The 19,318-nt window shown below is 41.9% G+C and overlaps 1 protein-coding gene across 1 annotated transcript in view; it reads left to right on the top strand.

Annotated features, from left to right (window-relative positions):
* The window catches only part of LOC126260313 (uncharacterized), a 425,568-nt gene that overhangs the window by 363,287 nt on the left and 42,963 nt on the right, over nucleotides 1-19,318 (top strand). Inside the window, exon 2 of the mRNA XM_049957638.1 lies at nucleotides 14,735-14,829. Coding sequence (XP_049813595.1) covers nucleotides 14,735-14,829 — 95 coding nt within the window. The remainder of the gene's footprint in view (nucleotides 1-14,734; nucleotides 14,830-19,318) is intronic.

A 19,318-nucleotide genomic window follows, 5' to 3' on the forward strand; every position in this document is an offset into this window, starting at 1 on the left:
GGAGAATGGAGAGAACAAACTGTATGGAAAGAGTGAGTAATGAAAGATTACTGGAAAGGGTTGGTAAGAGAAGATGTCTGCTGAAGGTTGTAAGAGAAAGGAAAAAGAACTGGTTGGGACATTCATTGAGAAGGGAGTGCTTGCTAGCAGATGCTTTGGAAGAATTGGTTTGTGGGAGAAGACTGAGAGGAAGAAGGAGATACAAGATGATAGACGACATAAAGGGAAAAGGAAATTATGCAGACCTGAAGAGGATGGCAGAAGACCGGACATCCTGGAGAACTACCATGTTAAAACCTGCCTTTTGGCAGAACACTGATGATGATGATAATTATGCCTATCAAGTATATGGAAAATACAGAGCGGCCATGCATACGAAATATTCAAATGCCTCCTCGTATATTTTCTGACATTTCTGGCTGATTCCGAAAAACAATGAAAATGTCATTTAACTTGCAAACTGACAAGCCTACCACATTTCAATGTGTTATAACAATCCTCCCCTCGGGTATTGCGATTTGTCATCATAGCTTTTGTATAATTGTTTACTAAAATAGCTGACTGATTATGAGTTGGCTGTAAAACATCGGCGTATCCCTGCGCCACTTCCCTGAATGCCAGGTTCCTTTCTCGGGCTTCTGAGTAGCCCACCCCGTTTTGAGTGATAAATGATCTGTCCCAGCTGTGTCCCGCCGACAAGTGGAAACTCCAGTGTGTCCATGATTAGAAAACTCTGCCTACTTGACAGCAATATAAAAAAAAATTGAAGAAAAGGTCAAACGTTTTCTGAAATGATTTGTCTGAAAGTAAGAAATAAAACGGATTACAGAAACGTTTGATACGCTCTTAAACATACTCGAAATCATGTACAGCAAATGGGACCTCACGGTCCACATAGTCCATCAGATATATATCCTTTGCTACTCTATATTTCTAAACTAAACTCTGAACTTTAAATTCTCGATTGGCACCTTATTTGTGGTACATAATTTCGAGCATCATTCAAAAATCGCGTTAACTGTTTCTACAATCTATTTTATTTCTTACTTTTAGACTGCTCATTTCACAAAACGTATGACCTCTTTTTTCAGAAATTTTTTATCTCAACTTTTTTTATTGACACTTAAATATCACCCATTGTAACTTCTTATACAAAAATAGCTGGAACTTGAAGAGATAAACTTTTTTGACACTTCTTTAAACAGTTAGCACCATCTGTTCGTGAAATACACTCTAAGACAAAGGAAGGACGCACTAAGAAGGAGTTCCGCAAATAGGTCACAAATTGACATTCATAAAGGTATCGACGAAAAATGCAAAATTACAAATTCTGGCGGCCAATGGATGACAGTGTGACGCTGTTGTGCAATCTCACGGCGCTACTGGCAAAGATGGTAAACAGAGGACATGTCGATTCCAGGGCATAAAATCTTTGTGAATTTCATTCCGCGTACTCAGTTGGACAGTAAGTACACTTCGCAGACAGGCGCGTCAACGTTATACGTAGATGTCAGCGTTTTGGACAGAACGTGTACCTGAGCTCAAAGAAGGCTCTAGAGTAATCGGCGAATCGCTCGCCATTTGAATAGGAGTGATGGTACTCGACAATGTTCCAGGAATCGGTGAACCATAGTCGAACACAGCTTCAAGAAGGAAGCAGCCTACCTAGAGAGACGACAGAACGGGAGGACCGAGCAAACGTCAGAAAGGCACTCAGAGCCCCTGATTCATCATTATTATCGATCAGAAGTGCAACTGGTGCTTCATTGACCATAGGGACCATTAATAGGCAGCTCACAGAATGAGGGCTGAGCCCACGGCGCACCTTGCGCCGACAACCAGTGACCTCTGTACCCCGACTAACGTGTTTATAGTGGTGTCTGGCACATTCGTTCTAGGATCACATTGGCTGGAGTAGAATCGTCTTCCGTGATGAGTCCCGCGTCGAACTGAGTCCATATGACCAGCGAAGATGTGTCTCGAAACACCCCGGCAAGGGTGGGACACCAACGTGATTGTGGGGGCCGTACAGTCCGACAACCAGGCACGATAATCTGGGGCGCCATTTCATTTCATATCAGGACCTCTTTGGTTGTTATCCGCAGCACCCTTACACCACAGCGGTACGTTTGCGATATTCTACGCCCTGTTTTGTTGCCCTTCGTGGCAAGCCATCCTGGAGTTACATTTCAGCAAGATAACGGCTGCCCACATACGATGAGAGTTTCTACTGCTTGTCTTCGTGCTTACTAAATCCTACCTTGGCCAACAAGGTCGCCGTATCTCTCACCAACTGAGAAAGTTTCGAGCATCATGAGCAGGGCCTTCCATTAAGCTCGGGGTTTTGGCGCTCTAACGCGCCAATTGGGCAGAATTTGGCACGATGTCTCTCATGAGGACATCCAACAACTCTGTCCATCACTTCAAAGCCGAATAACTGCTTGCGTGAGGGTTAGAGGTGGACCAATGCGTTCCTGACTTGTTCAATTTGTCAAGCTATTTATCTTAAATAAATCATTCAAATTTTCTGATATTTTAATCATTCCTTTGTCTGTACATGCACATCACGCCTATCGATTTTCGTCCCATTCGGATAATTCCTTCGTGGTGCGTCGGCTTTTTTTTTTTTTATTTTTGTCTTAGAGTGTATTTTAATTTCACCTATGACAAATAATTAAGTTGCTCTTAGTTGCCTCGCTCTCTATCAAGCAATTAAATCTTTTTTTGCAAACCTAGACCTGATGCTGATCAATTTGTTTCCCCCATTTGTTCAGTTCTCACTCTTGGTTGTGACTATGAAAATTCGTGCAAAAACATAATGTGTAATTTCTGGGGAGGCTTGTTTTGGCTCCGCGCAAACATTTGACGAAAATCGTCCCACGTTTCTGTTTATTTTTTACGTAAAACAAGAAGAGACAATCGCGCTGTGACCAGAAATGATCCTCTAGGTGAGTGCCGAGGCCTGGCGGGGTGAAACACAGGAAATAAGAGATGATTGTTCGTGATGAACCATCAAGAGACAGGTTAGTAGGGTCAATCAGAAGTCTTTGTAACACTTTCGTTTCGGAAATCTGAGACAGAGCAAGTCTGGATGGTAACAGAAGAATGACACTAATGAACAAAATATGGTAACTAAAACGGAATAATGCTGGAAGAGACAACTAAGGGAGTGTGATGAACACATTTTTGTAATCGACCAAGCAAGTCGCTCAGTGGCAACAGACACTTGGACTGATGAGACTAACCATACAAACTGACGGTCAGAACAAGATAGGTCCAAAGGAATTGTTAACTAGACATTGATAGAAACTTGGAAAGAGCTCTGCACTTTCAAACTTACGTTATGGACGTTAATTTATGGACGTTAATTAGGCACTATTGATGGAGATACTCTGAAGAACTCAACTGAAAATCACATCACTCCGTCATTCGGCTAATGGTACAGCAACCTCCTGAGATGATCAAGAAAGAATGGGCAGTCTCGGTTGCAAAATGGTTTTTCACTTACTTAATTTGTGACGTGTTTCACTCTCACAGGAGCATCATCAGACATCTGGGAACAAAACAAGTATCCTCAGTACAAACCTATAAACCAGGAATCAGCTATAAAGCTGCATTGTTGGTTAATTAAATCAACTGGAAGCCGCGACCTCAGTTGTGAAAAGCTTTTACGCGGTGAGTTTGTCTCTTTTCACAACTCGGATCGTGATTTCCAAGTTGCTTTACTTAACTGACAGTGTAGCTTTATAGCCGATTCCTGGCTCATAAATTTGTACTGAGGAAACTTGTTTTTCTCCCAGAAGTCTGATGATGCTTCTGTGAGAGTGTAAAGCGTTACAAATTAAATAAAAACCGTTTTGCAACCAAGACTGTCTACTCTTTCTTCAACAACTAAAGTTGCTACTGTGCTGAGGCTACACGATCGCTGAAGATAACTACCGCTGCCTCACGGAAACAACGTCAGAGGAAGTGAACGAGCTCACCTTCCATGTTCTCACCGAATGTCTCGATGCCACAGATAACTGATGTTCGTCCCCCATGCTATGCTGAGAATTTCAAGTAACATAGAAAATTTAGTTAAATGTTAATTCGATTAAAAAAATAATTTCCTTAGAATGCTACTAAATTACGTGTACCTTGAAATATTAGAGACTAGCAGACCTGGTAATTGTAACAAAAATGTGAACATTTGTTTATTTGGCAGTCCGAAATACGCACAATCAAGGTAACAGGGTGCATGGCAAATACAGGATCAAGGAACAGTCGGAATTGTAGTTGTAAATTGTTGTAGTTGTGCTGGGAAAGTCCCTGAGCTTCAAGCGCTAATAGAAAGCACAGAAGCTGAAATCGTTATAGGTACAGAAAGCTGGCTAAAGCCTGAAATAAGTTCTGCAGAAATTTTTACGAAGTCTCAGACGGTGTTCAGGAAAGACAGATTAGGCAGAATTGGTGGTGGAGTGTTTGTGTCTGTCAGTAGTGGTTTATCTCGTAGTGAAGTCGAAGTAGATACTCCGTGCGAATTGGTATGCGTGGAGGTTATACTTAACAGCCGAACTAAGTTAATAATTGGCTCCTTCTATCGACCCCCAGACTCCGATGATATAGTTGCTGAACAATTCAGAGAAAATTTGAGTCTCGTAACAAATAAATACCCCACTCATACGGTTATAGTTGGTGGGGACTTCAACCTTCCCTCGATATGTTAGCAAAAATACTTGTTCAAACATCTTCCGAGATTGTCCTAAATGCTTTCTCCGAAAATTCAGTTCAGAAGATCGCGAAATCCCGAGATTGGCAAAAATTTACAGACCCGCGAAATTTGGCACGGACTTCAATGCGAGATGCCTTTAATAGGTTCCACAACGAAACATTGTCTCGAAATTTGGTAGAAAATCCGAAGAAATTCTGGTCGTATGTCAAGTACACAAGCGGCAAGACGCAGTCAATACCTTCGCTGCGCAGTGCCGATGGTACTGTTACCGACGACTGTGCCGCTAAAGCGGAGTTATTGAACTCAGTTTTCCGAAATTCCTTCACCAGGGAAGACGAATGGAATATTCCAGAATTTGAAACACGAACAGCTGCTAGCAAGAGTTTCTTAGAAGTAGATACCTTAGGGGTTGCGAAGCAACTCAAATCGCTTGATACGGGAAAGTCTTCAGGTCCAGATTGTATACCGATTAGGTTCCTTTCAGATTACGCTGATACAATAGTTCCCTACTTAGCGATCATATACAACCGCTCGCTCACCGATAGATCTGTACCTACAGATTGGAAAATTGCGCAGGTCGCACCAGTGTTTAAGAAGGGTAGTTGGAGTAATCCATCGAACTACAGACCTATATCATTGACGTCGGTTTGCAGTAGGGTTTTGGAGCATATACTGTATTCAGACATTACGAATCACCTCGAAGGGAACGATCTATTGATACGTAATCAGCATGGCTTCAGAAAACATCATTCTTGTGCAACGCAGCTAGCTCTTTATTCGCACGAAGTAATGGCCGCTAGCGACAGGGGATCTCAAGTTGATTCAGTATTTCTAGATTTCCGGAAAGCTTTTGACACCGTTCCTCACAAGCGACTTCTAATCAAGCTGCGGTCCTACGGGGTATCGTCTCAGTTGTGCGACTGGATTCGTGATTTCCTGTCAGGAAGGTCGCAGTTCGTAGTAATAGACTGCAAATCATCGAGTAAAACTGAAGTGATATCAGGTGTTCCCCAGGGAAGCGTCCTGGGACCTCTGCTGTACCTGATCTATATAAATGACCTGGGTGACAATCTGAGCAGTTCTCTTAGGTTGTTCGCAGATGATGCTGTAATTTACCGTCTAGTAAGGTCATCCGAACACCAGTATCAGTTGCAAAGCGATTTAGAAAAGATTGCTGTATGGTGTGGCAGGTGGCAGTTGACGCTAAATAACGAAAAGTATGAGGTGATCCACATGAGTTCCAAAAGAAATCCGTTGGAATTCGATTACTCGATAAATAGTACAATCCTCAAGGCTGTCAATTCAACTAAGTACCTGGGTGTTAAAATTACGAACAACTTCAGTTGGAAAGACCACATAGATAATATTGTGGGGAAGGCGAGCCAAAGGTTGCGTTTCATAAGGCACGACACTTAGAAGATGCAACAAGTCCACTAAAGAGACAGCTTACACTACACTCGTTCGTCCTCTGTTAGAATATTGCTGCGCGGTGTGGGATCCTTACCAGGTGGGATTGACGGAGGACATCGAAAGGGTGCAAAAAAGGGCATCTCGTTTTGTATTATCACGTAATAGGGGAGAGAGTGTGGCAGATATGATACGCGAGTTGGGATGGAAGTCATTAAAGCAAAGACGTTTTTCGTCGCGGCGAGATCTATTTACGAAATTTCAGTCACCAACTTTCTCTTCCGAATGCGAAAATATTTTGTTGAGGCCAACTTACATAGGTAGGAATGATTATCAAAATAAAATAAGAGAAATCAGAGCTCGAACAGAAAGGTTTAGGTGTTCGTTTTTCCCGCTCGCTGTTCGGTAGTGGAATGGTAGAGAGATAGTATGATTGTGGTTCGATGAACCCTCTGCCAAGCACTTAAATGTTAATTGCAGAGTAATCATGTAGATGTAGATGTAACAGTAAAAACTGTTTCTGATGTATGGTGTATTTGAATTCCTTACTACTGCCACGACTAATTAGATTTTACTGTATATTCTATTGCTGATGCTACACTCAAACTTACATTTTAATTATTACATTAACTTGTAATGGGGTTCAACGTGTCACATTGTTGTCATGAGAGTACTTTACAATATCTTCATCTGAGAGGGAAGAAACTGTAACTGACATTCCACAGGGGTCAACGACGGGACTTTTCCTATTCTTGATGCATATAAACTAACTTTTAATGGGGATCAACATCTAAAATTATAGTGATCGTAGCTTAAAATGTCATCATCCGAGATGAAACAAATTATAACTGATATTACACAGGGCTCAACAACGGAACTGCTCCTATTCTTGCCGCGTATAAATGACACTCCATCTCACACTGGCAAAGCAGAATGACTGCTCTGTGATAATGATGATGCAGTGGACATAATAAAGCCCAATAGAGGTGTAACAGTGGGAGGACCAACAAATGAAATTTACAGAAAAATATCGATCGTTTCTCAATAAATGACCTATTACCTAACTTTAAAAACGCACAATTCATTCATTGCTATACAAGACAGGAAGTAGCACTGTCAGTAACAACAGAACGTATGGAAAAGGAAACAAGTAAATCTGTTTGTTGAAAATTTTAGATATGCATACTGATCAGAAGTTGAACTAGAAATCACATGTTATAGATTTATTATTTTCAAATACCTGAGTCCAACATTTTCTCTTCGTTTAATTGGTGATTTTAGTATTGAAAGTATCAGAGTGATGGCTTACTTTATATACATCCCTTCATTAAAGCCATTTGTAATAATTTTGAGTGGTACACTTCTACACATAGACACAGAGAATTCGTTGCAAAGAAAAATGCTATAAGGATGTTTTCAAAGTGTGATTGGTACTTCACAATAAACTTCAGTAGAGAGTCAGTGTATTGTGGAGCTTTTCATAGTGTGCCCATTTTGTAAAATAGTTGCTTACGTGGCGATAGATTATCTGGTGACCATAATCGATCGCCGCGTAAGCAACTATTGTAAAAAATAGGCACACTATCAACAGCCTCACAATACACTTACTCCCTCCTGAAGTTTATTCTGAAGTGCCAGTCACAATTTGAAAATAATTGTAATATTCATAAAGAAAACCTAGTTATAAAAATGACTCTCCTGTATACAACATTACACTACTTCTGCACAGATTTTATTGTACCACGTTTTTTTGTGAATTAAATACACTGGCGAAAATGAAAGTCTTAAAAAATACAGTGAAACCAATTGTGTTTCTGCTCCGTCTATGAACTTTTGCATAAATCATATTTTTATGTGATTTTGCTGTATTTATGACATTTTATTATGGATTAAGATTATAGGTAAAAATCCAAATGGCAGCTATGTTTCCACTGCAAAAAAGTATATTATTCGTAAACTCACTGATATGCTCCATATCACTGTGACTTGTTGCAAATACACTGGTGTCCAAAATTAAAGCAACAAAAGGAAATTTTGAAAGGTTCCGTTTATTTTGCCACAAAACAGTATAAACAGATGATGGTAAAGAAGAAACAATGTAAAAAATACAGAACGCAAACAACTGCAACATGCATAACGGTAGACAAACATGTTCTTCGTTTTCTTCCAACTTAACGGATTTGCACACACATTCCGACAACTGTTTAATGTGATCAGTATGGGTTGTGACGACCTCTGGCAGCAAGGCAGCAACACAAGCCTGAAAACAACGGGGCATGCTGCGAATGATGTCATCAGTCTCATGTTGAGGCAATAACGCCCATTCTTCCTGCAGAGCTGCTCGCAGTCTTGGAGAGTGGTTAGTGAATGCTGACGTGATACAAGCCGTCTCCCTAGTGAATCCCAGACATGTTCTATTGGACTGAAATCTGGAGTGCGAGCAAGCCACGCCATGCGTGCAGTATCTTCCGTTTCCAAGAAAACGTCATCACCCGTGCTCTATGAGTTCGAGCATTATAGTCCATGAATACGACGTCTGGGCCCACAGCACCTCGTACCAACCGCAAATGAGGTCCCAAGATTTCGTCACGATAGCTGACAGCAGTTAAACCTTGCCGATTCACCTGTACAATTTCATGAAGAGGGGCTCGAGTGGTAAACATAATCTCTGCCCACACCATTATGGATCCACATCGATCTCCGTCTCTTTCCACAATGTTTGGGCCCCGAAATTTTGTTCCACGTTCCCTCCAGATGCAAATCCATCGAGAATCACCTTCCAGATTAAATCGTGCCTCATCTGTGAAAACAACAGTGGTCCACTCTTCGACCGTGCAGATGGCATGTTGATGGTTCCACTCTAGACGTTCCCTTCTGTGAAGACGTGTCAGAGGTAGACATACAGCATGTCTCTGACAATAAAGGCCACTCTGCCGACGCCCTCTGCACCGAGCTCACATGCCAGTTGCCGTGCACTACTAAGGCGGTACTGTCGTGACCTTCAGGCAAATAACGGTCCTCTCTTCTGAAGCCACACGTGGCCGGCCCCGACCTGGTCTTCGGGATACAGTTTCGGTCTCTATAAACTGTCGCCACATCTGTGAAACAACAGAACAATTCACATTAAGCCATTGGGCCAAATCAGTTTGGTACTGACCTGCTTGATTGCTTTCTATGGCCCTCCATCTTCTCTGTGTCATACTGCACCATCTGAGACTGTGTACACAGCGATTGTGGATGTGGGGCTACCCAGCGAACACTCCCTCGTTTCATAGGTGCCCTGACGTCAACGTTGGCATGGCTGTCCGTTGACCTGAATGCCATCTTCTGTGCATAACACGGTCATACGGACATCTGGTTGACAGTTCGTGTGATTATATCGTGAATTAGACATAGTACGTGGAAAAAGTGATTTACTTCTGGGCAGTAGTGTATGAAACACAGAACAAGCAAATAAAAAAGTACTTAACCTGGTGGAACCAACTAAAATATAATTCGTTCTTTCGGACATTATAACATTTTGTAATTCGAACAATAGAGCTTTCATTCATTCGAAAAGTCGAAAATACGATCGTGTTTTCGAACATTCATTTGTTCTAACGTTCCTTCATTAGCTTAAACATCTTTTAACGTTTGCTCGTTTGAACACTTACTCATTTAATTGTCAATCAAATCTCTATTTGTTCGTGCTTTCAGGCGTTTATCCATTCGAGCATTAGAGTTTCAACTGTGACAACGTTCCTTCACTCGTATATTTTGATGATTGTTCATTCAAATTTTCCGTCATTAGATCGATATTCACAAATCCCTTCGTTCAAACATTAGAATTATAGTTCGTTATTTTGAACATTCTGTCAACTATTCCTAATGTTCCATTGTTCATTCGCTCTATCGACGTTCGAACTTTTGTTTCTTTGAACATCTGAATCATCGTTTGTTCCAATCTTCGAGTGTTCGCTCGTTCGAAAATTGGAATAGTCTCCGTTCGTTCAAAAATTTGAACTTTCTACCATTCCAAAATTCCTTCATTTTTCCCAAAATTCAATGGAATTAACATCTGAATGTTGTCTTGGTTTGATATTTAAACATTTGCTAATTTCAGGTTCTAACTTTCCTATGTCCGTTAGATAGCTTAATGGTTCCTTCGGACGTTCGTCATTTATTTCAAAGTTTTTTTTTCGTTTTAACGTTCTAAATTTCTTTTATTCGATCGTACATTCGTATTTTTAAATGTCCCATTCAATATTAAACATTAAATACCTAGGTCGCTGTTTCAGCCTATAAAATTTACGCTAAGACAAAAAAAGGCTCATTACGGAGGAGTTATCTGAATGGGACGGAAATCGGTAGATATGATATACAGGGTGGCACAGACAAAAGTAGTTTGTGTAAGTTAAAGGAAATGTAGTGAAACGACAGAAACAATGTGCTTAAATGGACTTACCGTTTACTTAAAACGAAAAATATAATTAAAAATACATTTATAGAAAATGTTCAAAGTAATCCCCCCACAATATCAATGTCAATACACAGCTGTGCACGCCTAAGCATATTCAGATATACCGGCGTAAAGTTCGGATAAAGATGGCGGCAACTTCACGGCTGTTATTGTCTTTCAGTTCCTGTCTTGTGCGTGGATTGGTTATGTGTGTGGATCTGTTTCGTAGGCTTTGCTCTTAAAATGTCCCCACAGCAAAACAAAATCGCATTCTGTTACATCCGGCGAACGAGGTGGCTATAAATGTTAGCTGCCGGTTCGCGTCTCAGTGAAGACATGATGGACTCAGTCCAGGAATACCTTAGCTTTTGCTGGAAGAAGCAGTGTTGACTTTCATATTCAGTGTGTTGGGCATACAATTTATCAAAAATTTCCAAATATGCCACAGTGTTGAGGAGTAGCGTCAAAAAATATCGGTCGAATGATGCGCGTTCCTGTTACACCGCACCAAACGACGATTTTTAATCATGGAGTGGTTGCTGGCACACAATGTTAGAGTTCTCCGTCGCCCTGTACATCGTGTTCTCTGAAATCACATGACAGGAAAGATGAAACCATGCTTCATTACTCATGATGTAAACGAAAGACTCTAACAAACCTTCGTTGATATTATCCAGAAGCAACTATCAGTAATATACACGACTGTCCTCCCGTATTTGCTGCACAACCATCACATGATATAGCTTCAAATTAAAGCTTTTCAATATGTGTTGGTAACTCCTCCTACTTTCTTGCGCCTGTTGGGCCAGTTTACGTGTAGACTTTTTGGGCCCTGAATAATTTTTCGGCGAATGTCTGCAATAATTTCTGATATGCGAACTGAAGGAATTCATTGTCATTTTACGTTTTGCAAAGATGCGTAAGTGCACGAATATTTATTCAGACTCTTTACTGCTCTCTTTCCTGGTAGCCCTCTATCCAGATACTTGACCCCGAATATTTCACGAGTTTCCTTAATCGAACCTATTTTCACATATTCTACCTCAGTTTTAATTCCTTCTTCTATCTAGAAAGTTACTTTGTAGACCGCATAGAGAAACACCTAACTTCAAGATAAAATAAAAGGAAATGCTGACAGAATAATGCCAACAATCGATTACTGCATAAAGCAGCCCATTGTTATAGCAGTTATTGTACTTCATAAGTCGAATAAATACGTTCGCATCGAAAGGGGAGGCAGGCTACTTTTAACTGAAGCACCCTACATATATACAGAGAAATAAATGATAACAGTTTCAGACAGACTGAATGTTTTATTCAAGAGCAAGAGCTTCACAAACTGAGCAACTGAACAACACGGCGGTCGACATCGGACCCTCATGTAAGCAGTTATTCGGCTTGGCATTGATTGATAGGATTGTTGTATGTCCTCTAGAGGGATATCGTGATAAATTCTGTCCAATTGGCGCGTTGGATCTTCAAAATCCCGAGCTAGTTGGACGGCCCTGCCCATAATGCTCCAAACGTGTTCAACTGGGGAAAGATCCGGTGACCACGATGGTCAAGGTAGGGGTTAGCAAGCACTAAGACGAGCAGCAGAAACTCTTGCCATGTGCTGACGAGCATTATGTTGCTGAATGTAAGCCCAGAATGGTTTGCCACGAAGGGCAGATTAAATGGGGCGTAGAATACGCTGCGCTGTAGGATGCCACGGATGACAACCAGAGGGGTCCTGCTATGAAAAGAAAGGGCACCCCAGACCATAACTCCTGGCTGTCGGGCCGTATGGCGGGCAACAATCTAGGGCGTCTCCAGACACGTCGTCGGCCTGGAATCTCCTTGACTGGGGTAGAATTGTCTTCAGTGATGAGTCCTGCTTCTAAATGAGCATGGTACTGAAACAGAGGATGACAGACTAAAGGCCGATATACTACATGTCTTTTTCCAAAGCTGTTTCACAGAGGAAGACTGCACTGTAGTTCCTTCTCTAGATTGTCGCACAGATGATAAAATGGTAGATATCGAAATAGACGACAGAGGGATAGAGAAACAATTAAAATCGCTCAAAAGAGGAAAGGCCGCTGGACCTTATGGGATACCAGTTCGATTTTACACACAGTACGCGAAGGAACTTGCCCCCCTTCTTGCAGCGGTGTACCGTAGGTCTCTAGAAGAGCGTAGCGTTCCAAAGGACTCGAAAAGGGCACAGGTCATCCCCGTTTTCAAGAAGGGACGTCGAACAGATGTGTAACGTCGATCAGTTGTTGAATTTTGGAACACGTATTATGTTCGAGTATAATGACTTTTCTGGAGACTAGAAATCTGCTCTGTAGGAATCAGCATGGGTTTCGAAAAAGACGATCGTGTGAAACCCAGCTCGCGCTATTTGTCCACGAGACTCAGAGGGCCATAGACACGGGTTCCCAGGTAGATGCCGTGTTTCTTGACTTCCGCAAGGTTCAAAATGGCTCTGAGCACTATGGGACTTAACATCTGAGGCCATTAGTCCCCTAGACTTAGAACTACTTAAACCTAACTAACCTAAGGACATAACTTACAGCCATTCCCGAGGCAGGATTCTAACCTGCGACCGTAGCAGTCGCGCGGTTCAGGACTGAAGCGCCTAGAACCGCTCGGCCACACACGGCCGACCTTGCGCAAGGCGTTCGATACAGTTCCCCGCAGTCGTTTAATGAACAAAGTAAGAGCATATGGACTATCAGACCAATTGTGTGATTGGATCGAAGAGTTCCTAGATAACGCAGCATGTCATTCTCAATGGAGAGAAGTCTTCCGAAGTAAGAGTGATTTCAGGTGTGCCGCAGGGGAGTGTCGTAGGACCGTTGCTATTCACAATATACGTAAATGACCTTTTGCGGATGATACTGTAGTATATCGAGTGGTTTTAGCAATGGAAAATTGTACTGAAATGCAGGAGGATCTGCAACGAATTGACGCATGGTGCAGGGAATGGCAATTGAATCTCAATGTAGACAAGTGTAATGTGCTGCGAATACATAGAAAGAAAGATCCTTTATCATTTAGCTACAATATAGCAGGTCAGCAACTGGAAACAGTTAATTCCATAAATTATCTGGGAGTAGGCATTAGGAGTGATTTAAAATGGAATGATCATATAAAGTTGATTGTCGGTAAAGCAGATGCCAGACTGAGATTCATTGGAAGAATCCTAAGGAAATGCAATCCGAAAACAAAGGAAGTAGGTTACAGTACATTTATTCGTTCACTGCTTGAATATTGCTCACCAGTGTGGGATCCGTATCAGATAGGGTTGATAGAAGAGATAGAGAAGATCCAACGGAGAGCAGCGCGCTTCATTACAGAATCATTTAGTAATCGCGAAAGCGTTACGGAGATGATAGATAAACTCCAATGGAAGACTCTGCAGGAGAGACGCTCAGTAGCTCGGTACTGGCTTTTGTTGAAGTTTCGAGAACATACCTTCACCGATGAGTCAAGTAGTATATTGCTCCCTCCTACGTATATCTCGCGAAGAGACCATCAGGATAAAATCAGAGAGATCAGAGCCCACACAGAGGCATACCGACAATCTTTCTTTCCACGAACAATATGAGACTGGAATAGAAGGGAGAACCGATAGAGGTACTCAAAGTACCCTCCGCCACACACCGTCAGGTGGCTTGCGGAGTATGGATGTAGATGTAGATGACCAGCAAACCCTACCTTGGCCAACAAGGTCGCCAGATCTCTCCCCAATTGAGTACGTTTGGAGCATTACGAGCAGGGCCTTCCAACCACCTCGGCATTTTGACGATCTAACGAGCCAATTGGACTAAAGTTGACATAAAATCCCTCAGGAGGACATCCAGCAACTCAATTAGTGCCAAGCCGAATAACTGCTTGCATAAGCGGCAGAGGCCGACCAAGGCGTTATTGACTTCCTCAATTTGTGAAGCTCTTTCCCTTGAGTAAATCATCCAGTCTTTCTGAAATTGTAATAGTTTGTTTGCCAGTGCATGTAGATCACATATACCGATTTCCATCCCATTCGGATGATTCCACGTGGTGCGTGATCTTTCTTTTTTTTGTTTTTGTTTTTTATTTTTCCTTAGATTGTACTTAGTGAAATAACTTAGAGTGATGAAGTGGAGGCGAGTAACTATTCTCAGTGACCGTGGCACCGCCATCTGTTGCAGACGCAGCGCTTGGCGAGAAGAGTGGCGAACAGGGAGGCGAGCATCTGACGCTGCTGCCGCCGGCGTCGCAGGCGGATGGGGCCGACGCCGAGCAGGTAGGCAACACGCAGCGCGCTCAGCTTCTAGCGCACCCCTCCACTACTTTTAAAAGTACTGTGCATAGACTGGAGCGCAAAACTTAAGCACGAAGGTAACCTTCGCATGACGCATCATTGCCAGTAACATAGCTCGATGAAACTTGGATCGCACAGAGAAACGACTGCTACAGCAAATAGTACAGAAGGTAACTGAAAGAGATACAGACATTTGTACTGAGGTGAACAGAAATGACACGTCTATTCAAAGACAGTAATTATACTAAAGTCACCGCGATTTAGATTGTTCCCCAGACATTGCAAAAGGCGAGACATGGTGCTTAATGGGAGACAGAAGGCAAGTGGGCTTCAAAAATTCGATTTTTAGATTTTAGCATATTTGAAATGCCTGGTCTTTCCTGCGTGAAACAGTTTTTGTTTTATACAAATACGACAATTTTTTCGTGAGCTATGATGGTTTTCCTGACGCTCTGTGCAATCTGGCATTTAAATGCCACACCTTCCTTTTTGCACGATGCAGAGATAATGCACAGCATTTAATTAAATTAAAAGAAATTAAACCTATACTTAGAGATCTTCGTAAAGATACCTTGTAGAAGAAATGTCTTCAAGGGAAAACCCAAAATTTAAATGAATGTGTGAATTCTGTCATTTGGAACAGGTTACCGAAAACTATTTGTTCATCCTACAAATTTGGTGTTTATGATGCTATTTTATGCTTCATTGATAGTGTAATTAGAAATCTGGAAGTTTTTCAATTATCGGGCATAAAATCTAGTGGAAATACTACAAAATCCTTGGTGCAAACAGATAAAGAGAGAGTCTGCAAAGCAGATTTTGCTAATTTAAAATGCACAAAAAGAAGCCAGACAGAAAAGAATGGGGATCAAGAGAAGAAAAGAAGATCAGTATGATTCAGATGATGCTCAGTATGGTGCAGGAAAATATTACTGGTAAGTAATTCTCATCAATAACTATACTAGAATTGCAATATTAAACTTTAAATAGATTTTTCTCAAAACTACCTTTTTTTCCTTTCAGGTACCCGTATTTGATAAACTAATGGGGTTAGAAACACGAAATTTGGTCAATTTTTACTGCAGATGGTAATAAGTAATTACAAGTAAATTGAGAACCACCAAACAATCAGCAACTGTTTTATAATAATTAATGTACAAAAAAAGTTAAATTTTACTAGTGAAAGAATAATTTTTTTTCTTCAACACCATAAGAGGTATTATGTTCATTTTACTTGTAACTGAGGCACATACGTTATACGTATGCACTAAAAATTTCATTGTTTTATCGCTTATAGTTCTTTTGAAAAGTTCACCTATTCAAAGGGTAAAATAGCATTGGCAGGATAGGGATAAAAATTGGCTTCCGTGTAGGGTGAGTGTGATCACCACCGACGACAATACACGGTATCCGATGTTGCCCACGAGGTTGGTAAGGAGTTCTTGTGGTGGGGGATTTCATTTGTCCACCAGCACAGTTGACAACTGCTGGAAGGCTATTGGTGCATGTAGAGGCGCTGCAATACGTATCAACGCATCCCCCTTGTGCTCTATGGGATTTAAGTCGGGGTAACGGGCAGGACAGCCCATTCGCCGAAAAGCCTCTCGTTCCAAGAGTTCCTCCAATTGCCGCCCGTGTGCAGGTGTCAACGGAACGGAGATAACTGGTCGTCGGGCAAAGAGACTACCCCCATTCAGCCGCCATGCCACTGTGTAGCGTGAGATTGGTTATCTTACAGTCCTGTTAAATGTGGTTGCAGTTCCACCTGCTACATGACGTGGATCCCTTCTTGCCTGTTGCACAGTTTAGCGGTCATCCGCTGTTGTAGATGCCCGTGGTCGACCACCTGCTGTCTTTTTGACAGCAGTGCCTGAGCTTCAGAATGCTGATCGTGTACGTGAAGCAATGCTATGAGCAGTACCAAACGCGTGGGCTACCCTCGTCACACTTCAATCTTCTTCCAGTTTCCCGATGATTCTTCACCGTGTGAAGTGTATAAACAGATTTTGTTGCTCGTTTCAGTTTCATAGGGTCGTGAAACTACAACAGTTACTATGTGGTTTCACTTAAATACGTTCTTTCACTGAACAATACAAAAAACTAACTCATTTCGAGGTTAGGAAACGACTAACGGTTGCCAACAATGATATAAACGTTTATACATTCTTAATTGAAAGCAAATATATTTACTTGTATAATAATCTTTGCTTCTATGAATGTTCTGGAAAACTACTGCAGATTCACGTCTGAGACATGTGATGTGTTGGCAGAAGAGCCAACACCGTGTAGCTAGAGGAGGCCGAAATGCACGCGTTTAAGCTCACGCAAACTGGCGTGAGGTCTGGAACAGGACAATGTAATTAATATAGCCAATACGGTACGTTGCTGCTGGAATACTTAACTTTAATCCATAATTGGTGTACATCGCTCTTGACGGTACATAATTACAATCTCAATATTAACTGGTAATGGCGCCTTGCTAGGTTGTAGCAAATGACGTAGCTGAAGGCTGTCGTCTCTGCAAACGAGAGCGTATTTGTCAGTGTAGCATCGCTAGCAAAGTCGTCTGTACAACTGGGGCAAGTGCTAGGACGTCTCTCTAGACCTGCCGTGTGGTGGCGCTCGGTCTGCAATCACTGACAGTGGCGACACGCGGGTCCGACGTATACTAACGGACCGCGGCCGATTTAAAGGCTACCACCTAGCAAGTGTGGTGTCTGGCGGTGACACCACAACATGTTTTATTAGATTCACCAGACCAATAACAACATAATAATTGGAAATCGTGCTTTACTTTAACCTCGTACAGTTTTGCGATGGCTTCATATTAACGAAGCTGCTAAATTTCAGGCAAAATCTTTTATTAGCGGTAACTCCGTAACTAAACATTTGCGGACGTACGATTATATGAAATTTTTCTTTAGTTTTACTTGTACAATAACAAATAAAATTTTTACGTATCTTCGTGAATCACTCTGTATATACAGGGTGGTCCGTTGATAGTGACCCGGCCAAATATCTCACGAAATAAGTATCGAACGAAAAAATTACAAAGAACGAAACTCGTCTAGCTTGAAGGGGGAAACCAGATGGCCCTATGGTTGGCCTGCTAGATGCGCTGCCATAGGTCAAACGAATATCAACTGCCTTTTTTTTTAAAATAGGAACCCCCATTTTTATTACATATTCGTGCAGTATGTAAAGAAATATGAATGTTTTGGTTGCACCACTTTTTTCGCTTTGTGATAGATGGCGCTGTAATAGTCACAAACGTATAAGTACGTGGTATCACGTAACATTCCGCCAGTGCGGACGACGTCATCCAAGTGTCCGGACCGTTCGCCCGATAGTTACGTTATTTAAGGAAACAGAAGTCTTCAGCCACATGTGAAACGTCATCCACGACCTGCAACAAATGATGATGCCCAAGTAGGTGTTTTAGCTGCTGTCGCGGCTAACCCGCACATCAGTAGCAGACAAATTGCGCGAGAATCGGGAATCTCAAAAACGTCAGTGTTGAGAATGCTACATCAACATGGATTGCACCCGTACCACATTTCTATGCACCAGGAATTGCATGGCGACTGCTTTGAACGTCGTGTACAATTCTGCCACTGGGCACAAGAGAAATTACGGGACGATGACAAATTTTTTGAACGCGTTCTATTTAACGACGAAGCGTCATTCACCAACAGCGGTAACGTAAACCGGCATAATATGCACTATTGGGCATCGGAAAATCCACGATGGCTGCAGCAAGTGGAACATCAGCGACTTTGGCGGGTTAATGTATGGTGCGGCATTATGGGAGCAAGGATAATTGGCCCCCATTTTATCGATGGGAATCTAATTGGTGCAATGTATGCTGATTTCCTACGTAATGTTCTACCGATGGTAGTACAAGATGTTTCACTGCATGACAGATGGCGATGTACTTTCAACATGATGGATGTCCGGCACATGGCTCGCGTGCGGTTGAAGCGGTATTTAATAGCATATTTCATGACAGGTGGATTGGTCGTCGAAGCCCGCACGTTCACCGGATCTGACGTGCCCGGATTTCTTTCTGTGGGGAAAGTTGAAGGATATTTCCTATCGTGATCCACCGACAACGCCTGACAACATACGTCAGCGCATTGTCAATGCATGTGCGAACATTACGGAAGGCGAACTACTCGCTGTTGAGAGGAATGTCGTTACACGTATTGCCAAATGCATTGAGCTTGACGGACATAATTTTGAGGATTTATTGCATTAATGTGGTATTTACAGGTAATCACGCTGTAACACCGTGCGTTCTCAGAAATGATAGGTTCACAACCGAAATAAAATGTTCAAATGTACCTACGTTCTGTATTTTAATTTAGAAAACCTACCTGTTACCAACCGTTCGTCTAAAATTGTGAGCCATATGTTTGTGACTATTACAGCGCCATCTATCACAAAGCGAAAAAAGTGGTCCAACTAAAAC

This window comes from Schistocerca nitens, chromosome 5, assembly GCF_023898315.1.
Source record: "Schistocerca nitens isolate TAMUIC-IGC-003100 chromosome 5, iqSchNite1.1, whole genome shotgun sequence".
NCBI classification, from domain to species: Eukaryota; Metazoa; Arthropoda; class Insecta; order Orthoptera; family Acrididae; genus Schistocerca; species Schistocerca nitens.